Genomic DNA, 24,397 nt, shown 5'->3' with positions numbered 1-24,397 from the left:
CAGGTACATCATGTTTGATGGGGATGTGGATGCTCTGTGGGTGGAGAACATGAACTCAGTAATGGATGATAACAAGCTGCTCACCCTGGCCAATGGAGAGAGGATACGCCTGCAGAACCACTGTGCTATGCTATTTGAGGTTTGTCACTAATATCACTATAGTCTCTTCAGACCACACCTTACTTGCACAGTTGTTAAAGGAATAGTTTACCCAAATTACAAAATTACACACGTTTGTGGCGCAAATCCCATTCAAGTCATGGGACCCATGTTAGCATTTTTCACACATCATGTTCAAATCATCTATAAGTGACTTTGTTGAGTTTCACAATCAATTTTAGATACTTCTGAAAAATTTGGACGTGATGCGCAAAAACAATTATATCGGTCCCATGACTTGAAGGGGATTTGTGCAACAAATTCTAAAATGTTAGCATGTGGAAACTAAATAAAAGCATGATTTTTTGTCATACCTTGTCCATAGACTGCTTACAGGGTGAAGAAGTCAATGTGTCATTTTGTAATTTGGGTGAACTATCACTTGAAGAATTTCTCAATGTGAATGGTAAATACATTTGTCCATCATGTGTTGTAGGTTGGAGATCTGCAGTATGCCTCCCCTGCTACAGTTTCTCGCTGTGGGATGGTGTTTGTGGACCCCAAAAATCTTCGCTATACTCCTTACTGGCAGAAATGGGTCAGTAACAGATCTCCAAAGGTAAGGAAAATGACACAGTAAAATTCATAAAGGTATAATCCTTTCAGCTTTATCAAAATTGATGTTGAAATGTCTCATCTTGCATTTGCTTGTCTTTTCCTGGACAGGAACAACCACACCTGGAGAAGCTATTTGTAAAGTACGTGCCCAGCACTATCGACATGATAGTGGAGGGTATTGTTGACGGCAAACAGGTGGAGAAACTGAAGACCATCGTCCCTCAGACAGATCTCAACATGGTTGGTACAGCTTGGCCTTCATGAGTGTTATAACATGAGTGTTATAACATGTTGCTAATTATATTTACCCAAATTGAATCTCATGAACAGGTATGCAGTATTTCCTGCAACAATATCAGTTTCTGTATCACCTACCTAATATTGGATCCAGCAAACTTCTTACCCTACATTTCTAGTTCCATAGTAAATTTTCATGATGCCTGTCCATAACCCCTCTGTCTGTCTGTCCATCCGTCCGCCTGCCCGTCCGTCCGCCCGCCCGTCCGTCTGTCTGTCGTGTCCAGGTGACGCAGTTGTCCATGATGCTGGATGCCCTGCTGGAGACAGAGGTCTATGATGCTGACGTTCTGGAGTGTTTCTTCCTGGAGGCGCTGTATTGCTCTCTGGGGGCATGCCTACTGGACAACGGAAGGGCCAAATTTGATGACTTTGTAAAGAAACTATCCAGCTTGACCACTGGTCATGAGGAGAAGGCTCTTGTTGGACCTGGAGAGATTCCAGGTGAGAGAGGCACCATCCAAGCCATGGGTCAAATACAGTCATACTTCAATTTGTATTCAGCTATTAGATACCCAAAACGACAAGTTATTCATAAAATGAATGGCTGGGATGTCCGTTCACACAGGTTACCTGCCTACTCTGTACGATTTCCATTTTGATGGGACCAAGAAGAAGTGGGTTACCTGGAGCTCCCTGGTCACCAAATACGTCCACAGCCCTGATGTGAAGTTCATCGATATCCTGGGTAAAGCATCAATGCATGTGTGCTCAGCAAAAAACTAATAAATTAGTCATCCACTGGATTCCTACAGATACCAAATGTTTCCAACCTCCCCTCTTTCTCCCTCCTCTCTCTCCATATATTTCTCTCAATTTCTATCTCCATCTTTCTCTCTCTTACAGTCCCTACTGTGGACACCACGCGAGCCAGTTGGCTACTGGAGCAGATGGTGAAGATCAAGAGGCCTGTAGTTCTGGTGGGAGAGTCTGGCACTTCCAAGACAGCCACTACTCAGAATTTCCTGAAGAATCTCAACATGGACACTACTGTGAGTTTACAATAGGATGTCACAGAGACACAGACAGAGCCCATGACACTGAAATGGCAACCTATTCCCTATTCCTTATATAGTGCACTACTTTTGAGGCAGGGCCCATTTAGGACGAACACCATGTGTATTAACTGTGTTTAATGTTGCTTCTTTGTGTCTCCAGATGATGCTGACCATCAACTTCTCATCACGGACCACCTCCATGGACCTCCAGAGGAACCTTGAGGCCAGCGTGGAGAAGAGGACCAAGGAGATATACGGCCCTCCCATGGGCAAAAGACTGCTGGTCTTTATGGATGACCTCAACATGCCCAGGGTAGGTACATGCGTGCTCTTCTCTAGCTCCCCATCACCCTCTCTTCTATCCCTCAACCTTCATCCTTTACATGTGTGTCTGTATTAATGTAGGTTAGTGTGTTTGTTTGTCTGGTTGATTGTATGTTGGTATGTCATTGTACCTGTGTCCTATCAGGTGGATGATTATGGGACCCAGCAGCCCATTGCCCTGCTGAAGCTGCTGTTGGACCGAGGAGGCATGTATGACAGAGGGAAGGAGCTGAACTACAAAGTTCTGAAGGACCTAGGCTTCATCGCAGCCATGGGCAAGGCAGGAGGTGGGAGGAACGAGGTGGACACCCGCTTCATCTCCCTCTTTAGTGTCTTCAACATCCCTTTCCCAGACGAGGACTCCCTCCATCTTATCTACTCCTCCATCCTCAAGGGACACACCAGGGTGAGACGCACTATCACACATTTTAAGATGCAGCTCTTACCACCAAAAACAGCATTACCACACATTAATTATTGTATGAAATGACTTGATTGAACTCTAACCATTTAAACCGTAGCCGTTTGAGGAGTGCATCCAGACGATGTGTGACAAGCTGACTATCTGCACTTTGGAGCTGTACAAGAACATCATCAAAGACCTGCCGCCCACGCCATCCAAGTTCCACTACATCTTCAACCTCAGGGACCTGTCCAGAGTCTACAACGGTCTGGTCCTCACCAACGCTGAGAGGTCTTAAACATTACCCTCGGTTGAATCTAAATAACATGTGTTAAGAAGATGTTGCTAACACCTAGAAGCTCATGTTAAGTGTTGTGTCATGTTTAGTCTCTGAACGCTTCTCTTCTGTAGGTTTCTAACGGTCACCCAGTTTGTGCGTGTGTGGAGGAACGAGTGCCTGAGGGTGTTCCATGACAGGCTCATCAATGAAATAGACAAAGCCCTGGTACGTTCATCTGCATGGTTCTGTTCTGCTTAATCATGAAAAATGTATTAATCCCTTTACAGTAACTTCCTCTTACTATATTGTACTTGTTTTCCATTCTCATCTGTCCCCTGTCTTGTTGTCTCAGGTCCAGGACCATATAAAGAACCTGATAGATGAGCACTTTAAGTCAGACTTGGAGTCAGCCATGAGGGACCCCATCCTGTTTGGTGACTACAGAACTGCCCTCAACGAGTCTGAGCCACGCGTCTATGAGGACATACAGGACTATGATGCTTCCAAAGCCTTGTTCCAGGTACTCAAAGTTGGGATGATGACTTTCAAACGTGTTTGATTTTTACATTTATAATTGCCCCTTGTCACCTGTACTAGGCAAAATTAAACGGCACCCTTTTTTCAATATGTTCAAAATATCACAACTTTACTGTTTGCCCAGTCTCAAGCCTTTGTCTCGTTGCTGACCTGCCCCTGTCACTGCTCTGTAGGAGATCCTGGAGGAGTACAATGAGAACAAGACCAAGATGAAACTGGTTCTGTTTGACGACGCCCTGGAGCACCTGACAAGAGTGCACCGCATCATCAGGATGGACCGCGGCCACGCCCTGCTGGTGGGGGTTGGCGGCTCCGGGAAGCAGTCCCTTACCAAGCTTGCCGCATTCACCGCAGGCTGCGAGGTCAGCCAGACACATCTTCTGCTCCCAATTGGCACCCTATTCCCTATATAGTGCACTACTTTTGCTCTGGACAAAAGTAGTGCACTATATAGGGAATAGAGTGCCAGTTGAGACACATCCATCATCTGCTACTGCTCATATGGGAGGAGGCCTTTAAAGAGACACCAGAAAGATACCTTCTCATATGGACTGTTGTTTGCCTCTTCAGGTGTTTGAGATTACACTGAGTAGAGGCTACTCAGAGACCAACCTCCGTGAGGACCTGAAGATCCTGTATCTGAAGCTGGGCATTGAGGACAAGAAGACAGTTTTCCTCTTCACTGATGCCCACGTGGCTGAGGAGGGCTTCCTGGAACTCATCAACAATATGCTCACCTCGGGTAAACACTTGAGCATACACCAGCTCCCACACATTGTGTGCATCCGAAATGTCACCCTATTCCCTAGATAATGCACTACTTTGGACCAGATTCTGCAGTCTGACTAACCCTCTGTGTGTGCAGGCATGGTCCCTGCTCTGTTCCCAGATGATGAGAAAGAGATGGTGCTGAACCAGCTCCGTGATGAGGCCATAAAGATGGGCTCTGGCCCGTCCAAGGAGAGCGTGTGGCAGTACTTTGTCAACAAGAGTGCCAACAACCTGCACATTGTCCTGGGAATGTCCCCTGTGGGAGACACCTTGAGGACACGCTGCAGAAACTTCCCAGGTACACAACCCTTCACTACCGTTCACTTGGCTTTGTCTACTGTCTGAAGAGTTTATGTAATTGCTCCTTGTCTCATTTATGTCACAGGGCTGGTGAACAACACTGGTATTGACTGGTTCCTGCCCTGGCCTCCTCAGGCTCTGCATGCTGTGGCTCAGTCTTTCCTGGGTATGGAATCACAGATTCACACTTCCACCACCACTGCAATGTACTAAAATTATACAATCGATACATTTATCACTGACTCTGATTAGGGTGTTTATATAAGCTTTATAGTGGTGCAACTGAACCCATCAATGTCATGCCACAGGTGAGAGTCCGATGATCCCCGAGAGGCACTCGGCAGCCGTAATTGCTCACGTGTGTATGGTGCACGGCTCGGTGGGTGACTACAGCAAGATGTTCCTGCAGAAGCTCAGACGCAGCAACTATGTCACCCCTAAGAACTACCTGGACTTCATCAGCACCTACGCCAACCTCCTGGAGGACAAGGACCAATACATCCTGGGTAACAGGGAGCACAAAGTGGGAGAAATATCAAAGGGCCTTGGTTTCCCTGCTACTGCTGTGCTGTATTGCAGTGGTATTTGTGGGTTTTTTGTGTGTGTGCCTGCGTGTGTGAGAGATTGTAAAGTTGTCTCCCTCTGTCCCTCACGTGGTGTCCCAGCTCAGTGTAAGCGTTTGGAGGGTGGTCTGGATAAGCTGAAGGAGGCCAGTGTGCAGCTGGCTGAGCTCAACATCAAGCTGGCAGAGCAAAAGGTGGTTCTAGCAGAGAAATCCTCCGCCTGTGAGATCCTACTGCAGGAGATCGCCACCAACACCACCGTGGGTCAGTGCAGTCAACACAGCATTAGACTGAGTTCAAATGTAACCCTTTCCATATACCCTATTCCCTATTTAGTGCATTACTTATGACCAGGGCTCATACGGTAATGCACTATATAGGGAATCTGGTGCCATTTGGGAAGAGCCTTTAGACACGTTCGCTGTACCCATACCATGCTAATCATAGCCCACAGGGCAGCACAAGTAAACACAACTCTCCTTCTTGTGTAGCTGAGGAGAAGAAGAAGCTGGCGGAGGACAAAGCCAAGGAGATCGAGGAGCAGAACAAGGTTATTGCTGTGGAGAAGAGGGATGCCGAGAGCTCATTGGCTGAGGCCCTGCCTGCTCTGGAGGCAGCCCGCATCGCCCTGCAGAGCCTGGACAAGTCTGACGTCACTGAGATCAGGTGCCCCTCCCTACCTTCCCCCCTCTGTGCTCCACTGCACCCACCTGGTTGGTTTTGTGTCCCACAAGTTAAACAGAGGTTGCATCACAAATGGCACCCTATTCACTATATAGTGCACTACTTTTGACTGCACTATATAGGGAACAGTGTAATTTGGGCGGCACCCATAATGTAGTGGTTACACTCATCAGACAGTCTGGGCCAGGAATCAGCAGTCTGGTCCTGATGGAGTGTCACGTTGTCATCTGGCCCTTTCCCCGGCCCTTGGCTCCCTGGAAAATAGGAAAATGTTGTCATAGGAAAATTACAAATGGTGATTTTGGGAAATGTCTTATGTTGATTAATGGAACAAGTTACTCAGTGGCTTTAAAGCTTACACAGAGCAGACCTCCAGGAGCAGGACTGAACTGAACACACTTGGTCCAGACCACTAACCTCATAGATAGAGAAGGCAGCTTTGGTTAGACACAAATCAATAAAAACATATAACAATAAAACACAAATCAAATAAGTCATTCCCACACTTCAAAAACATTCACTGGGAATACGTTTCGAGTTTTTAATCCATCTGTTGAAGGAGGATGTAAGTATGAACCTAGTGTGACCTATGCTTTTTTCCGTGATCCTTATCCTAATTCATAGAAAACTCCATTTCAACACTCCAAAGAAAATACAGTGCCTTCAGAAAGTATTCACACCCCTTGACTTTTTCCACATTTTGTTGTTACAAGGAGGGATTAAAATGGATTTAATTATAATTTTTTGTCAACGATCTACACAAAATACTCAATGTCAAAAATTCTAAGATTTGTAATTTTAAAAAAATAAGAAAAATAAAACACTATATATCTTGATGACACTAATATTATACAGTTGAAGTCAGAAGTTTACATACACTTAGGTTGGAGTCATTAAAACTCGTTTTTCAAATACTCCACAAATTTCTTGTTAACAAACTAAAGTTTTGGCAAGTCATTTAGGACATCTACTTTGTGTATGACACAAGTCATTTTTCCCAAAATTATTTACAGACAGATTATTTCACTTAGAATTCACGGTATCACAATTCCAGTGGGTCAGAAGTTTACATACACTAAGTTGACTGTGCCTTCAAACAGCTTGGAAAATTCCAGAAAATTATGTCATGGCTTTAGAAGCTTCTGATAGGCTAATTGACATCATTTGAGTCAATTGGAGGTGTACCTGTGGATGTAATTCAAGTCATACCTTCAAACTCAGTGCCTCTTTCTTGACGTCATAGGTAAATCAAAAGAAATCAGCCAAGATCTCAGAAAGATAGTTGTAGACCTCAAACAGTCAGTCTGGTTCATCATTGGGAGCAATTTCCAAATGCCTGAAGGTACCACGTTCATCTGTACAAACAATAGTACGCAAGTATAAAAAACATGGGACCACGCAGCCGTCATACCGCTCAGGAAGGAGACGCGTTCTGTCTCCTAGAGATGAACGTACTTTGATGCGAAAAGAGCAAATCAATCCCAGAACAACAGCAAAGGACCTTGTGAAGATGCAGGAGGAAACCGGTACAAAAGTATCTATATCCACAGTAAAACAAGTTCTATATCGACATAACCTGCTTTGCTGCAGGAGGGAATGGTGCACTTCACAAAATAGATGGCATAATGAGTGAGGAAAATTATGTGGATATATTAAAGCAACATCTCAAGACATCAGTTAAAGCTTGGTCGCAAATGGGTCTTCCAAATGGACAATGACCCCAAGCATACTTCCAAAGTTGTGGCAAAATGGCTTAAGGACAACAAAATCAAGGTATTGGAGTGGCCATCACAAAGCCCTGACCTCAATCCTGTAGAAAATGTGTGGGCAGAAATGAAAAAGCGTGTGCGAGCAAAGGGGCCTACAAACCTGACTCAGTTACACCAGCTCTGTCAGGAGGAATGGGCCAAAATTCACCCAACTTATTGTGGGAAGCTTGTGGAAGGCTACCCTAAACGTTTAACCCAAGTTAAACCATTTAAAGGCACTCAAATATTAATTGAGTGTTTAAAGGCACTCAAATATTAATTGAGTGTTTGTAAACTTCTGACCCACTGGGAATGTGATGAAAGAAATAAAAGCTGAAATAAATCATTCTCTCTACTATTATTCTGACATTTCACATTCTTAAAATAAAGTGGTGATCCTAACTGACCTAAAACAGGGAATATTTACTAGGATTAAATGTCAGTAATTGTGAAAACTGAGTTGAAATGTATTTGGCTAAGGTGTACGTAAACTTCAGACTTCAACTGTATCTTGATGTTAGAATCACCTTTGGCAGCAATTACAGCTGTGAGTCTTTCTGGGTAAGTCTCAAAGATCTTTGCACACCTGGATTGTACACATATTGTCACATTATTATTTAAAACATTCGTCAAGCTCTGTCAAGTTGATTGATCCTTATTAGACAGCCATTTTCAAGTCTTAACATAGTTTTTGAGCCAATTTAGGTCAAAACTGTAACTAGACCACTCAGGAGCATTTAATGTTGTCTTGGTAAGCAACTCCAGTGTATATTTTGCCTGGTGTTTTAGGTTATTGTCCTGCAGAAGGTGAATTTGTCTTCCAGTATCTGTTGGAAAGTAGACTGAACCAGTTTTCCTTTAGAATTTTACTTAGCTAGCTCTAATCTGTTTATTTTTATCCTAAAAAACGTCCTAGTCCTTGCCGATGACAAGCATACCCATAACATGATGCAGCCACCATCATGCGTGAAAATATGAAGAGTGGTACTCAGTGTTGTGTTGGATTTGCGCCTAACATAATGCCACATTTTTTGCAGTTTTACTTTAGTGTCTTGTTGCGAACAGGATGCATGTTTTGGAATACTTTTATTCTGTACAGGCTTCCTTCTTTTCACACTGTCATTTAGGATCGTATTGTGGAGTAACTACAATATTGTTGATACATCCTCAGTTTTCTCCGATCACAGCCATTAAACTCTGTAACTGTTTTAAAGTCACCATTGCCTCATGGTGAAATCTCTGACCGGTTTTCTTTCCTCTCCTGCAACTGAGTTAGGAAGGACGCCTGTATCTTTGTAATGACTGGGTGTATTGATACACCATCCAAATTGTAATTAATAACATCACCATACTCAAAGGGATATTCAATGTCTGCTTTTTTTATATTTACCATCTACCAATAGGGGCCCTTCTTTGCAAGGCATTGGAAAACCTCCCTGGTCTTTGTGGTTGAATCTGTGTTTGAAATTCACTGCTTGACTGAGGGACCTTACAGATAATTGTATGTGTGAGGTACAGAGATGAGGTAGTCATTCGGAAATCATGTGAAACACATTTGAACTCCTGAACCTATTTAGGCTTGCCATAACAAAGGGGTTGAATATTTATTGACTCGAGACATTTCTGCTTTTCATTTTTTATTAATTTGTAAACATTTCTAAAAACTTAACTCCACTTTGACATTATGGGGTTTTGTGTGTAGGCCAGTGACACAAAATCTCAATTTAATATCTTTTTTTAATTCAGGCTGTTAATACTTTCTGAAGACACTGTAAATCCTGTTTTATAGATCTTGCTGTGCTGTGTTGAGACACACATTTCCTCCTTGGAGAGGTGTAGGATTTGCCAATGGATAGAAACAAAACAAATATTTTTCCCGCTTGACTCCTTTAAAGCAGCAATTTGTACTTGGTGAAACTGCCATGTCCATTTGTGATATTACAACAACAAATAAGTTATTTCAGACAACGAACACAGTTTTTTTCCCCTCAGACATCATTACATGCGTGATTTTTTTCTAAATTACCATGATGCCAGATGTTCCTCTCCTCTTTTTCATCAACAAAATAAAATAATAACCAAGGCGCTACGTCATACAGTGGTGCTGTTTCACCTTATGCGGATTCCAGCTTTAACAAAAGTTGTTGCCCTAGAGCTCCATTCATGTTCATTGATTATTTTTTTCCTGTGCCTGTCTCTTTGGTTGTGCTTCTGTCCACTCGTCTGGCGCGTCAACCCTTGCAGATCATTTGCCAAGCCGCCCAAACAGGTGCAGGTGGTGTGTGAGTGCATCCTGGTGATGCGAGGCCAGAAGGAGATCAGCTGGAAGTCAGCCAAGAGCATGATGTCAGAGGGCAACTTCCTGCGTGCATTGATGGAGATGGACTGTGATGCCATCAACCCCAGCCAGGTCAAGACTGTCAGAGGTAGGTAGGCCACTTCTGTTCTGTGGTTTTCACTCCAAAACAGTACAACAATAGGTCTAACTTTATCCGTAATGCAACTTTAATATGCAGTATGAGCCCTGAAATAGCAAATACATGGATACAGGTAACTGCCAAAATAAAGGAAACACCATCATATAGTGTCTTAATAGAGTGTTGTGCCACCATGAGCCGCCAGAACAGCTTCATTGCTCCTTGGCGTAAATTCTTCAAGTGTCTGGAACTCTGTTGGAGGGATGCGACACCATTGTTCCACAGAAATCATTTGGTGTTTGTGGTGGAGGCGCAGCTCCAGAATCTCCCATAAGTGTTCAATTGGGTTGAGATCTGGTGGTGACTGAGACACGCACACACACTTTAAATCCCCTATGTTCCTTTGAGACCCCTGTGGCTTCTTCTAGCCATGGTAGCCAAACTCATGGGCAACTGGGCATATGTATAGATGACCCTAAGCATGATGGGATGTTAATTGCGTAGTTAACTCAGGAACCACACCTGTGTGGAAACACCTGATTTCAATATACTTTGTAAGCCTCATTTACTCAAGTGTTTTCTTTATTTTGGCAGTTACCTGTATATGTTCACTCTATTGCCCTGTGTTTCCCCTGGCCAGGCTTCTTGAAGAACCTGAACACCAGCTTTGAGGAGATGCAGGCCATCAGTAAGGCTGGCTCTGGGATGCTCAAGTTTGTGGAGGCTGTCATGGGCTACTGTGACGTCGCCAGGGAGATCAAGCCCAAGAGAGAGAAGGTAACGTGATCCAGGCAAATGTGATAGAGATAGTATAAACAGTGTAAATGACTTTGATCGGCACAGGGGAAGTGTCATAGTTATAAATCTCTTTTGTTTATGTTATAGGCATAACACTATCCAGCACATGGCCCATGCCAGTTAAATGGCACCAGCCTTTAAGAATGAGCAGTGTTGTGTTAGTGGCGTTTCAACCCCCCTGGCTGTCTGTTGCAGGTGGCGCGCCTAGAGAAGAACTTCTTCCAGAGCAAGCGTGAGCTGGAGCGTATTCAGAACGAGCTGGGGACCATCCAGAGGGAGCTGGGGGCGCTGGGGGACAAGTACAGTGCTGCCATGGGGGAGAAGCAGCTGCTGCAGGAGGAGGCTGAGGTCATGGAGAGGAGGCTGATTGCTGCTGACAAACTCATCTCAGGCCTGGGCTCGGAGAATGAGCGGTGAGGACAGCACGGTGGAGTGCATATACACACAGACTCAGCATGAGTTACAGCCAGTTGAAGGCTGTGGACCGTATTTGAATCAACGTTGTTTCCATGTCATTTCAACAAAAAAATTAAATGTGATGATGTTGAATCAACGTGGAAAACTGATTGGATATGCAAGAAGTCATCAACGTCAGCATGACTTAACAGCCAGTTGAAGGCTGTGGACCATATATGAATCAACATTGTTTCTATGTCATTTCACCCAACTTTTAACCTAAATCCAATGACATGGTCAAATGTTTTGTTGAATTCACATTAGTTGACAACTCAACCAAATGTAAACCAAAACTAGACGTTGAAATTACGTCTGCCCTACCATCTCTGTATCTGTCTCTTCCTCCTCTTCTCGTCTTCCTCTCCTTCTTCCTCTTCCCAGATGGACAGATGACCTGGAGGAGTTGAAACAGCGTCGTGTGCGTCTCCTAGGCGACTGCCTGATCTGTGCTGCGTTCCTGAGCTACGAGGGGGCATTCAGCTGGGACTTCAGGAATGAGATGGTGTTTGACGTGTGGGAAAAGGATGTGTTGGAGAGAGGCATCCCTCTCAGCCAGCCCTTCAGAGTGGAGAGCCTACTGACCGACGAGGTGGAGATCAGCAGGTCAGAGACTGTACGTGTGTGTTGGTGTGTGTGCGTACATGCATTCATACTTGCATTTGTGAGTGCGTTTTTTTGTGAGAGGAAGAGAGGAAGTAAAGGTGTCTGTGTTGTAGATGGGGGTCAGAGGGCCTTCCTCCAGATGAGCTGTCAGTCCAGAACGGGATTCTGACCACCAGGGCCAGCCGCTTCCCCATGTGTATCGACCCCCAACAGCAAGCCCTCAACTGGATCAAAAAGAAGGAGGAGAAGTTCAACCTTAAGGTACGGCTAACTTTATCAGCTGACTTCACAGGATCTAACTATTATTCTTTTACATCTGCATTTACTGGATGTTATTCTTATACTGTATGTGATTGACCTCTTCCATAGATCTCTTCGTTCAATGACCCAGACTTCTTGAAGCAGCTGGAGATGGCCATCAAGTATGGCTTTCCCTTCCTGTTCCAAGACGTGGATGAGTACATTGACCCTGTGATCGACAACGTCCTGGAGAAGAACGTGAAAGGAGCCGAGGGCCGGCAGGTTATAACGCTGGGGGACAAAGAGGTGGACTACGACCCCAACTTCAAACTCTACCTCAACACCAAACTGTCCAACCCTAAGTACTCTCCCTCTGTGTTCGGAAAGGCCATGGTCATCAACTACACTGGTGAGACGTCTCTGTATGTCAGCACGCCTGTGTCTACACTGTATGTGGTGTGAGTGTGTGGGGTAACAGTTTGTGTGCTTGTGTGCGTGTGCGTGTCTCTCTCAGTGACGCTGAAGGGTCTGGAGGACCAGCTGTTGAGTGTGATCGTGGGCTTTGAACGTAAGGAGCTGGAGGAGCAGCGGGAGAGACTGATCCAGGAGACCAGTGAGAACAAGAAGCTGCTGAAAGACCTGGAGGACTCTCTGCTGAGGGAGCTAGCCACCTCCACAGGCAACATGCTGGATAACGTGGAGCTGGTCCACACTCTGGAGGAGACTAAGTCCAAGGCCAGCGAGGTTTGTCTGGAAACAGGATACACTCACTCTCAAGGGGAAGACATCAGAGAGCATGAGGCCTGGGCTCTCTTAATGCTTTGTCTGTGTTCTCTGATGTAACTCCCTAGGTGTTTGAGAAGCTGAAGCTGGCAGAGAAGACATCAACAGACATTGATAAGCTGCGAGATGGCTACCGTCCCGCTGCCAAGCGCGGTGCCATCCTGTTCTTTGTGCTGGCGGAGATGGCCCTGGTGAACAGCATGTACCAGTACTCTCTGGCCTCCTATCTGGAGGTTTTTGACTTCTCCCTGCGCAAGTCCCTGCCTGACTCCATCCTGCCCAAGAGGCTGAAGAACATCATGGACACCCTGACATACAATGTCTACAACTATGGATGCACAGGTGAGGTGACAGGGTGTTCAGGAATGGTCAAACTTGGACTTTTGTGGGACCAGTTATGTGATAGCTGGGATTGATCTGAAACTGTGTGTGTGTGTGACTCAGGTCTGTTTGAGAGACACAAGCTGCTGTTCTCCTTCAATTTGACAATAAAGATTGGGCAGCCAGAGGGGAGGGCTCCCCAGGAGGAGCTGGACTTCTTCCTCAAGGGTGAGAGACATATGATGTCATCTACCATACACTCACATAAACACAGCACACCAACTTGGAGACCCATAACTCACATACGCTTTTTTTCCTCTCTGTGCTCCCCAATCCAGGCAACCTGTCCCTGGAGATGAGCAAGAGGAAGAAGCCGTGTCACTGGCTTCCAGGCCAGGGCTGGGAGGACATCATACGACTGGCTGAGCTCTTCCCTGCTGAGTTTGGCTCCCTACCAGATGACGTGGAGAAGAACCTGCCAGAGTGGAAGACTGTGAGTAACATCATCCAATCTTGTGACCTAGTGATGCACTGAATATGTTCCTATGTCCTCTCTAGAATGGTTCATTGTTAACCCTCCTCTCTGTTGTCATCTCAGTGGTATGACCTGGATGGGCCAGAGCAGGCTCCCTTCCCCATGAAGTATAAAGACAACCTGACTGCCTTCCAGAAGCTGCTGTTGCTGCGCTGCTTCCGCCTGGACAGAGTCTACCGGGCTGTCACTGACTATGTCACCATCACCATGGGAGAGAAGTAATATACCATTCTCCTACTTGTAAACAAACCTGAACTCCTATTGCTTTGATCCAAAATATCTTGACTTGTGGAGATGAGACTTTAGTGTTTCTCCCTATTCACTTTCTACTGTCTACCTCACCCCCCTCCCTCTCAGGTATGTGCAGCCCCCTGTGATCAGTTTCGAGGCCATCTATGAGCAGAGTTCACCCAACTCCCCCATCGTGTTCATTCTGAGCCCCGGTTCTGACCCAGCCAGTGACCTCATGAAGCTTGCTGAGAGGTCTGGCTTTGGGGGCAGCAGGCTAAAGTTTCTAGCCATGGGACAAGGTCAGGAGAAGGTAGCAGGCAACACTCATTAATCACAGCAATAGAGCTTCCAATGTTACAATTTATTTTTTATTTTTTTATTGAACCTTTATTTAACTAGGCAAGTCAGTTAATTAAGAACATACCAAAAGGCAAAAGGCCTCCTGTGGGGGCTGGGATAAGAGAAAAATATATAGGACAAAACACACATCACGACAAGAGAGACACCACAACACAACATAAAGAGAGTGGTCTAAGGCACTGCATCTCAGTACAAGAGGCGTCACTACAGTCCCTGGTTCAAATCCAGGCTGTATCTGGCCGTGATTAGGAGTCCCATAGGGCGGCGCACGATTGGCCCAGCGTCATCTGGGTTTGGCAGGGGTAGGCCGCCATTGTAAATAAGAATTGTTCTTGGGCCTCCCGGGTGGCGCAGTGGTTAAGGGCGCTGTACTGCAGCGCCAGCTGTGCCACCAGAGACTCTGGGTTTGCGCCCAGGCTCTGTCGTAACCGGCCGTGACCGGGAGGTCCGTGGGGCGACCCACAATTGGCCTAGAGTCGTCCGGGTTAGGGAGGGTTTGGTCGGTAGGTATATCCTTGTCTCATCGCGCACCAGCGACTCCTGTGGTGGGCCGGGCGCAGTGCGCACTAACCAAGGTTTCCAGGTGCACGGTGTTTCCTCCGACACATTGGTGCGGCTAGCTTCCGGGTTGGATGGGTTGTGTATCGGAGGACGCATGACTTTCAACCTTCTTCTCTCCCGAGCCCGGTACGGGAGTTGTAGCGATGAGACAAGATAGTAGCTACTAACAATTGGATACCACAAAATTGGGGAGAAAAGGGGGTGAAATTCAAAACAAAAACAAAACAACAAAAATTGTTCTTAACTGATTTGCCTAGTTAAATAAAGGTTGAAATAAAACATATAAATGGATGAGAGAGCTTCCTACTGCATGAGCTATGTTCTTGATGTAAATTGAGAAGAGCGTGGGGCCTAGGATCAAGCCATGGGGTACTCCCTTGGTGACAGGCAGTGGCTGAGACAGGAGATGTTCTGACTTTATACTGCACTCTTTGAGGTAGTTAGCAAACCAGGCCAAATACCCCTCAGAGACACCAATACTCCTAAGCCGGCCCGCAAGAATGGAATGGTCTACCGTGTCAAAAGCTTTGGCCAAGTCAATAAAAATAGCAGCACAACATTGCTTAGAATCAAGGGCAATTGAGACATCATTTAGGACATTTAAGGTTGCAGTGACACATCTATAACCTGAGCGGAAACCAGATTGCATACCACATGTACTTTTGGTGCACATTCAACCACAAAGCTAATTGGAATGTTGTTAGTATGATACAGTATTGTTGTTGTGTGCTGTAGGTGGCGCTGCAGCTGCTGGAAACGGCGGTATCTCGGGGCCAGTGGCTGATGCTGCAGAACTGCCACCTGCTGGTGAAGTGGCTGAAGGACCTAGAGAAGTCCCTGGAGAGGATCACCAAGGCCCACCCTGACTTCAGACTGTGGCTCACCACTGATCCCATCAAAGACTTTCCCATCGGCATCCTACAGAAGTCTCTCAAGGTGAGGAAGAGCTCTAACTTAGTCAAACAGGCCTGCTACCTACTGCACCTAACACAGACTGTTGCCTACTGCAGCTAACTGTATACAATGTGACTTAGACAGACAGACACTTTATCATAAAACTATCTCTGATTCACTCTTCCAACACCATACAGTTTCCCCAGCCCGATTCGTTCACCTAATCACAGCAAAACAGCCATTGAGGATTGAAGCGAATTGACTTTAGGACCTGATCTCTGTTTCTCTGTTCTTCCAGGTGGTGACGGAGCCTCCCAACGGGCTGAAGCTGAACATGAGGGCAACCTTCTTTAAGATCGCCCACGAGACTCTGATGGGCTGCCCCCACCCGGCCTACCGCAGCCTGGTCTACGTGCTGTCCTTCTTCCACGCTGTGGTGCAGGAGAGACGCAAGTACGGCAAGATCGGCTGGAACGTGTCCTACGACTTTAACGAGTCTGACTTCCAGGTGAGTGGGAAAATGACTGTTTTTAACAGCATCCACAGGACTTACACTATTGATTACATTTACTTCATAGTAATTTCCTTTTGCTGATCAGTTTAAATGTCATGTCTGTAACTCCAGTCTTTGTGTGCGCTGATGTGGATGTTCTCTGTTGACCAGGTGTGCATGGAGATCCTGGACACCTACCTGACCAAAGCTCACACTCAGGGAGATGCTAAGATCCCCTGGGGAAGTCTCAAGTATCTCATAGGAGAGGTCAGGCTCACCTATTCATACATCACATTGACTTAACAATGATAGTACAGAATCCTATTAGTATAATAGCCTCGCACTAATGGCTTCCATTTGTGTTTGTGTGTGTGTGTGCGTGCGTGTGTGTGCGTGCGTGTTTACGCTCCCTCTCTCAGGTAATGTATGGAGGCAGGTGTATAGACAGCTTTGACCGCAGGATCTTGACGGTCTACATGGATGAGTACCTGGGAGACTTCATCTTTGACACCTTCCAGCCCTTTCACTTCTTCCACAACAAGGACGTGGACTACAAGATCCCTCCTGACGGGCCCAAGGAAAATTATGTTGGTCAGTGGATGTAGTTCATCACTGGTCTGATATACAGACTTCAAATGTAGCTTTTTAAATACGATTTCTACTGCACTGCCATTGTTGTTATTAACTTGTAGTTGTCATCCATCTTCTCTGATTGACTTGCTATGTATCACAGGGGAGATTGAGACCTTGCCCCTGGCCAACACTCCAGAGGTGTTTGGTTTGCACCCCAATGCTGAGATTGGTTACTACACACAGGCAGCCCGCGACATGTGGACCCACCTGATAGATCTGCAGCCGCAGACTGGTAACAGAAACCTCACACACACACATACACACAGACTGAGCATAATCTGGCCTCCTCACCTTTCTGTCGGGGTCCTCAGGTGAGTCTGGTGGAGGCATCAGCAGGGATGAGTACATCAGCAACGTGGCCCGGGACATCCAGAACAAGCTGCCCCAGGTGTTTGACCTGGACGTGATCCGTAAGAAGTTTGGCCTGGAGATCTCCCCCACCTCCGTGGTGCTGCTGCAGGAGCTGGAGCGCTTCAACAAGCTCATTGTCAGGATTGGACGCTCTCTGGCTGAGTTGCAGAGGGTGAGAGAGGGGGAGAAAACAGGCAGGAACAGTGAGGGGTATAGAAAGAGGAAGAACTACAGGGACAGATTGTCATGGGGCCTTCTTTTGTATCTACATAAAACAGTATAATTATCTTTAGAACGTTTGCTGTTGTCTATTGCACATTTACTAAAGGAACCAGGTGAGATACCTATAGTACCTATAGTTTGGTATGGGGAGGTGAACTAACAAATGTGTCTGTGCCCATAGGCTCTGGCTGGTGAGGTGGGCATGAGTAGTGAGCTGGATGAGGTGGCACGCGCCCTCTTCAACGGCATGATCCCTGCTATCTGGAGGAAGCTGGCACCTGATACCCTCAAGTCCCTGGGCAACTGGATGATCCACTTCAAGAGGCGTTACGACCAGTACAACTCCTGGGTGAACATCCTGCGCTCTAATACAGTTATTCTCTGAGACATATCGTACACATCTCCCAGAAGATTGGTTTAGTTTATAAGGATCCCCATTAGCTGTTGCTCATGCATATATGTTATTCAAGGTCACACTTTCTTGGTATCAAAGTATCCATGATGTATAGTACATATAAATGTAAATACAGTATGTACATGTATGTATGTAGTGGTTGTGTAGTTCTGTTTTATTTTGATGGTTCTTCCTTCCAGGTGGATAAAGGGGAGCCCAATGTGATGTGGTTGTCAGGGCTGCAGATCCCAGAGTCCTACCTAACTGCTCTGGTTCAGGCAACATGCAGAAGGAACGGCTGGCCACTTGACCGCTCCACACTCTACACACAGGTCACTCAGTACACCACTGAGGAGGAGGTCAACGAGAGGCCTGGACAGGGTGAGAGTCCTCTGACAGACAGACACACACACACACACTCACACACGGACGGACATATTAACGCACACTGACAGACATATTAACACACACGCTGACAGACATGTTAACACACACTCGGACGGACATATTAACACACACTGACAGACATATTAACACACACTGACAGACATATTAACACACACTGACAGACATATTAACACACACTGACAGACATATTAACACACACTGACAGACATGTTAACACACACACTGGCAGACATACTAACACACACACTGACAGACATATTAACACTGACAGACATATTAACACTGACAGACATATTAACACACACACTGACAGACATATTAACACACACACTGACAGACATTAACACACACACTGACAGACATGTTAACATACACACTGACAGACAGATGGACAGACAGACAGACAGACAGACGGACGGACATTCTAACACTGATGGACAGACAGACACACACACGGACGGACAGATGGACAGACAGATGGACAGGCGGACAGACACACGGACGGACATACCAACACTGACGGACGGGCGGACGGACAGACTGTCACGGATGGTCATACTAACACGGACAGACGGACGGACGGACGGACATGTTAACACACACACTGACAGACATGTTAACACACACACTGGCAGACATACTAACACACACACTGGCAGACATATTAACACTGACAGACATATTAACACTGACAGACATATGGACAGACAGACAGATGGACAGGCGGACATACTAACACGGACAGACAGACACACACACACACACGGACATGTTAACACACACACTGACAGACATATTAACACATACACTGACAGACAGATGGACAGACAGACAGATGGGCAGGCGGACAGATGGACAGACGGACAGACAGACAGACAGACAGTGATGCTTTGATACTGAGGGTTGTGGTTGTGTTCTCCCAGGCTGCTTCGTGTCAGGCCTGTATCTGGAGGGAGCAGACTGGGACATAGAGAGGGGTTGTCTGATCAGGAGTAAACCCAAAGTACTGGTGGTCCAGTTGCCCATCCTGAAGGTCATCCCCATAGAAGCACATCGCCTCAAACTACAGGTAGGGGTAACACCACTCACCACCTTATCCCTTCAATCAATCAATCAACTGTATTTCTAAAGCCCTTTTTACATCAGCCGATGTCACAAAGTGCTATACAGAAACCCAGCCTAAAACCCCAAACAGCAAGCAATGCAGATGTAGAAGCACGGTGGCTAGGGAAATCTCCCTAGATTGGCAGGAACCTAGGAAGAAACCTAGAGAGGAACCAGGCTCTGAGGGGTGGCCAGTTCTCTTCTGGCTGTGCCGGGTGGAGATTATAACAGTGGCCAAGATGTTCAAACGTTCATAGATGACCAGCAGTGTCAAATAATAATCATCACAGTGTTTGTAGAGGGTGCAACAGGTCAGCACCTCAAGAGTAAATGTCAGTTGGATTTTCATAGCCGAGCATTCAGAGTTCGAGACAGCAGGTACGGTCGAGAGAGTCGAAAACAGCACGTCCGGTGAATAGGTCAGGGTTTCATTGCCGCAGGCAGAACAGTTGAAACTGGAGCAGCTGCACGACCAGGTGGACTGGGGACAGCAAGGTGTAATCAGGCCAGGTAGTCCTAAGGCATGGTCCTAGGGCTCAGGTCCTCTGGGAGGGAGAGAGGGAGAATTAGAAGGAGCATACTTTAATTCACACAGGACGCCAGATAAGACAGGAGAATTACACCAGATATAGCAGACTGACCCTTCAGAACATGTGCTTAGTGACTTCGCTAGTGGCCTCTCTAGCAATGCAGTTTCATTGTTTTAAAATGTCTGTTTTGACGCTTTCTAACTGTGTCAAAATGTCTATGTGTTTGTTTCGTAGAATACCCTGAGGACTCCAGTGTACACCACGTCCATGAGGAGGAATGCTATGGGTGTGGGGCTGGTGTTTGAGGCAGATCTCTTTACCACCAAGCACATCTCCCACTGGGTGTTGCAGGGAGTCTGTCTGTGCCTCAATGCAGACTGATGATGTTTATATTTGTTTTAGATTTCTATGTAGATCATTTAAAGGCACATTTTAAAGGCTGAATTTATTTTAAATATTTGGGAAACAATCAAATATCACATTTGGTGACATGCTAGCATACTATTACATCAATCGATTTCTCTGGATTTTTCTGGCTCCCGAGTGGCGCAGTGGTCTACGGCACTGCATCTCAGTGCAAGAGGCGTCACTACACTTCCTGGTTCAAATCCAGGCTGTATCACATCCGGCTGTTATTGGGAGTCCCATAGGGCGGCGCACAATTGTCCCAGCGTCGTCCAGGTTTGCAGGGGTAGGCCATCATTGTAAATAAGAATTAGTTCTTAACTGACTTAGTTAAATAAAGGTTCAATAAATAAAGTTTTAAAAATCCAGTTGTTCTTATCATGAATTAACACTAGGTGGCAGCCCACCCCAGTCCTGTGTTCACTCAGAGTAGTGGAGTAGAGACCCACTGCAGAACTCCTGTCTCCAATCAGTCCTCTGAAGAGGTGCCATTGGATCTCAGAGGTTCTATCCCCAACCCCTGCTATTTTTAATCTCTGACGACAGATCTTTTTATTAAGTCCTCTCTCTGCTTTATTCCTCGTGACATTTCTAATGCCCAGCATCTGTGCTCAGGCCGCCTCGACCGACTGACGGGGGAAATAAATCCACAGGGAAAACAAGGTCTGTTTTGTATTAGTTTTAATTAAAATCGTAACATTATTTCTCCAGGTTATATTTCATCCCCCCTTTTCGTTGACTACATAGAGCTGGCGTATAGGGGAAGGGAGGCCCTCCATTCTGATATAGTCTAAAGATAGGTGTTTTAAAATGTATATCCCCACACATTAAATGTAGATTTAGGTCTGAATCTGATCGTACAGGTCAGATGTGTACGTGCTGTCTTCATATGTTTGTAATTTAATTAATTGAAACATCTTACATGTTTTTTTCATGCATAATCCAAAAGGAATTGAGTCCATTTTTAAGGAGCTTGAGATATATTTCCTGCCTATAGAGGCTAAAAATGTATTATAGCTGTCACTTTGGGAAAACCAGGAGTCTGGAAAATGTGTATCTGAGTGAAACATTGACCAAAGTGCACACTCCACAAACTTATCCTAGACCTCCAATATTATTTTCCTTTTTATTTATTTGATCGAGCTCTGACTAAGTATTGTGGTTTGTTCTCTGCGTTAGCTATTCAGAGTGAGCAAATAGACTGATATTGAGTAATCTCAGATACTGAGGTGAGATAGCGGTCTGGGTCACAGAGGGGCTCAAGCATGACCATGACGTCGACATACAGCACATGTACAGGCAGTTCTGCCTGGAATTATCTGACTCAAGTCACCCAGCTCGAGCTCTGTATTGTATAATCCCACAGCAGTGAGCAGTGTGACCAGTCTTGACAGTGTGGGGCAATGGTTAGAGGGGTGAGGGGGGCAGGCCAGATAGCACCTGCTGGTTTCACTAGTATGGCTGTCATAAAGCAGACAGCACTGTGGAGAGGAGCTGGAGGCACTTTTATGAGCCTACACAGGGAGGGGGGAGGCAGTAAAAAGTCTGTGTTGCACTCTATAGAATAGAAAAGTCTGAATGGTCTACTTTTTCATGTATGTGCACGGCAAATTAGTCAAAGGAACTTCAGTAATACATGACCTTAGAGAGACAATAGGTAAAGGAACTCTTTATATTTGATTACAGGGTGGAGAGAAGAAAAAAGGGTAGGAAAAAGTAACAAGACAAGAAAGGGAAAAGATAAAATGCAAACGACCCCTACCTCCCCCTTCAGAGGCCAAGATAATTTTCAGCTGCGCGAGACTGGAGGGATTTACATTAACCCTAAACTCCTCCAGTTCCTTCTTGGCTCCACTCTGCGCCGGTCTGCTGCCTCATAAAATGCCAAGCATGCCCTGAAACAAAAAATGCAGACACTACAATCCCCCCCGTCAAGCTTTCTGAAGCAGTTTCCGTTTGGTGTGATTCGGAGCAGATGAACCTCAGAGAGTAGATCAAAGCTTCCACTGCACTGCGAGGAGAGTCCTGCGCCAGTCTGTCTCTGCCCATCTGTGCAAGGGTGTCTGAGTCTGCGACAACCCACAAGCAAAGCCACTACATTAGGGAAGCTTGCCCACCTACGTGTTAATGTGTGTAAGGGGGTGCAGTCATCATCAATGCCGTAATAATCTCATAAATGCAGTAGTGATAGGAGACAAACTACCTCACAACATACAGTGTGCCTCAGGAGGACAGGATGCCAAGAATTCTGCCCTGTGTTGTGGTGTAACTGTGTGCTGTTATGAATCATGCTCTTAGATGGCCTCTCTTCCTCTTCAGCATCATGATTGTGTGCAGCTGGTAAGCCCTACAGTGCTGCCCATTGAGAGACCTGAGAAGTGTAGTCACTCTGACCACAGATATAGATTACTGGGCTGCAGGCTGCAGGTCCAGGTGTTTAGCTTGGAACCTGCCCACAGCTCTGTGGTTAGTGGCTGTTTGGACAGAAACCTTCCAGGCCCCTTTCCGCTGGGCATGGGAGAGAGGTTACAGAGCCCACCACCCCTGCTCTTTGGCTCTGTCTGCCTGGACCTTGCCCAAACACCAAGGTCTGCCCACAGGCTGCTGAGTTAGGATGCAAATGGCAACCACATAGCTTAAGGCTGGACAAAGACCATGATTAGGAGGGACTGGAGGAAGAAGGATCACTGGCGTAGCACATGCCCCACATATAGCATATGAATGCATCATAAGCCATGCCATTTTTTTTTTTTAATTACAGGAAATCCTCTTTCACACTGCCAAAAATGCTCTCAGCCTCATGGTAAAATGTGTAGAATAGCAGGAAATAAGCTCAAGGATTCTTGAAAGTCGGGACAATCCTTGTCCGGCACAGAAACTGTATTTTATAGTTGAAAAAATTGCTTTTGTTGCATTATTTGAGCTTAAAAATGTTTTTTGTAAGGGAATTTTTCTAAGGTAAAATATTTTTTTTTGGGGGGGGGGGGTTTCAAAATACTTTCAATATTAATTTCCATGTCGGCTCTATGCCTGCAAATGCCCTTGTCCGGGGCAAAGGATCCGAAATTAAAACTCTCCAAAATATTATTTAACATTTTTAATAAAACTGGCAAAAATGTATATCAACTGAAAAAAATATCATATGTAGTTTCTTGCAATAGCCTTCTGTGACTTCAAATAATATTTCTCTCAAAATGTTGGTTCCTAAAATGTTTGTCCGGAGATTTGGTTTACTACATCAGATTTGTCTAAAATCCTAAATGAATCAGGAATGAGCATGGTCAGCTACAGAGCCTTCAAAAAATATTCATACCCTTTGACTTATTCCACATTTTGTTGTGTTACAGCATGAAATATATTATTTTTTTTACACACAAAAACCTGTTTTTATGAACGTTGCTAATTTATTAAATATTTTACAAACAGTCAAAGGTTTGGACACACCTACTCATTCAAGGACATTTTCTTTATTTTGACTATTTTCTACATTGTAGAATAATAGTGAAGACATCAAAACTATGTAATAACTTGGAATCATGTAGTAACCAAAAAAGTATATTTTATATTTGAGATTCTTCAAAGTAGCCACCCTTTGCCTTGATGACAGCTTTGCACATTCTTGGCATTCTCTTAACCAGCTTCACGAGGTAATCACCTGGAATGCATTTCAATTAACAGGTGTGCCTAGTTAAAAGTTCATTTGTGGAATTTCTTTCCTTAATGCGTTTGAGCCAATCAGATGTGTTATGACAAGGTAGGATTGATATACAGAAGATAGGCCTATTTGGTAAAATACCAAGTATATATTATGGCAAGAACAGCTCAAATAAGCAAAGAAAAATTACAGTCCATCATTACTTTAAGATATGAAGGTCAGTCAATCCGGAAAACGTGAAGAACTTTGAAAGTTTCTTCAAGTGCAGTCGCAAAAACCATCAAACGCTATGATAAAACTGACTCTCATGAGGACCGCCTCAGGAAAGGAAGATCCAAAGTTACCCCTGCTGCAGAGGATAAGTTCATTAGAGGTACTAGC

The 24,397-nt window shown here is 45.4% G+C and overlaps 2 protein-coding genes across 2 annotated transcripts in view; both read left to right on the top strand.

Annotated features, from left to right (window-relative positions):
- The window catches only part of dnah10 (dynein axonemal heavy chain 10), a 60,079-nt gene extending 39,343 nt beyond the window's left edge, over positions 1-20,736 (top strand). Inside the window, exons 40-79 of the mRNA XM_036979869.1 lie at positions 4-139; positions 596-718; positions 826-957; positions 1,242-1,458; positions 1,583-1,702; positions 1,861-2,006; positions 2,173-2,325; positions 2,482-2,742; positions 2,858-3,030; positions 3,151-3,244; positions 3,372-3,539; positions 3,730-3,918; positions 4,127-4,298; positions 4,422-4,625; positions 4,713-4,793; positions 4,936-5,133; positions 5,293-5,454; positions 5,682-5,856; positions 9,867-10,048; positions 10,680-10,816; positions 11,033-11,250; positions 11,675-11,896; positions 12,010-12,157; positions 12,266-12,545; positions 12,651-12,880; positions 12,988-13,261; positions 13,364-13,468; positions 13,579-13,733; positions 13,839-13,993; positions 14,133-14,316; positions 15,663-15,863; positions 16,120-16,329; positions 16,486-16,581; positions 16,734-16,905; positions 17,048-17,179; positions 17,259-17,470; positions 17,702-17,869; positions 18,115-18,295; positions 19,246-19,391; positions 20,191-20,736. Of these exons, the coding sequence (XP_036835764.1) occupies positions 4-139; positions 596-718; positions 826-957; positions 1,242-1,458; positions 1,583-1,702; positions 1,861-2,006; positions 2,173-2,325; positions 2,482-2,742; positions 2,858-3,030; positions 3,151-3,244; positions 3,372-3,539; positions 3,730-3,918; positions 4,127-4,298; positions 4,422-4,625; positions 4,713-4,793; positions 4,936-5,133; positions 5,293-5,454; positions 5,682-5,856; positions 9,867-10,048; positions 10,680-10,816; positions 11,033-11,250; positions 11,675-11,896; positions 12,010-12,157; positions 12,266-12,545; positions 12,651-12,880; positions 12,988-13,261; positions 13,364-13,468; positions 13,579-13,733; positions 13,839-13,993; positions 14,133-14,316; positions 15,663-15,863; positions 16,120-16,329; positions 16,486-16,581; positions 16,734-16,905; positions 17,048-17,179; positions 17,259-17,470; positions 17,702-17,869; positions 18,115-18,295; positions 19,246-19,391; positions 20,191-20,337 (6,859 nt within the window). The 3' untranslated portion in view covers positions 20,338-20,736. The remainder of the gene's footprint in view (positions 1-3; positions 140-595; positions 719-825; positions 958-1,241; positions 1,459-1,582; positions 1,703-1,860; positions 2,007-2,172; positions 2,326-2,481; positions 2,743-2,857; positions 3,031-3,150; positions 3,245-3,371; positions 3,540-3,729; positions 3,919-4,126; positions 4,299-4,421; positions 4,626-4,712; positions 4,794-4,935; positions 5,134-5,292; positions 5,455-5,681; positions 5,857-9,866; positions 10,049-10,679; positions 10,817-11,032; positions 11,251-11,674; positions 11,897-12,009; positions 12,158-12,265; positions 12,546-12,650; positions 12,881-12,987; positions 13,262-13,363; positions 13,469-13,578; positions 13,734-13,838; positions 13,994-14,132; positions 14,317-15,662; positions 15,864-16,119; positions 16,330-16,485; positions 16,582-16,733; positions 16,906-17,047; positions 17,180-17,258; positions 17,471-17,701; positions 17,870-18,114; positions 18,296-19,245; positions 19,392-20,190) is intronic.
- A 185-nt stretch (positions 20,737-20,921) lies between these two features.
- LOC110525725 (EMI domain-containing protein 1) overlaps positions 20,922-24,397 on the top strand; it is a 74,465-nt gene continuing 70,989 nt past the window's right edge. Inside the window, exon 1 of the mRNA XM_036979868.1 lies at positions 20,922-21,024. The gene's annotated coding sequence lies outside the window, so the exon portion shown is untranslated. The remainder of the gene's footprint in view (positions 21,025-24,397) is intronic.

Source organism: Oncorhynchus mykiss, chromosome 6 (assembly GCF_013265735.2).
Source record: "Oncorhynchus mykiss isolate Arlee chromosome 6, USDA_OmykA_1.1, whole genome shotgun sequence".
In the NCBI taxonomy this organism is placed as follows: domain Eukaryota; kingdom Metazoa; phylum Chordata; class Actinopteri; order Salmoniformes; family Salmonidae; genus Oncorhynchus; species Oncorhynchus mykiss.
The sequence above is the reverse complement of the archived record's forward strand: the minus strand, read 5'-3'. Positions and strand labels throughout refer to the sequence as shown.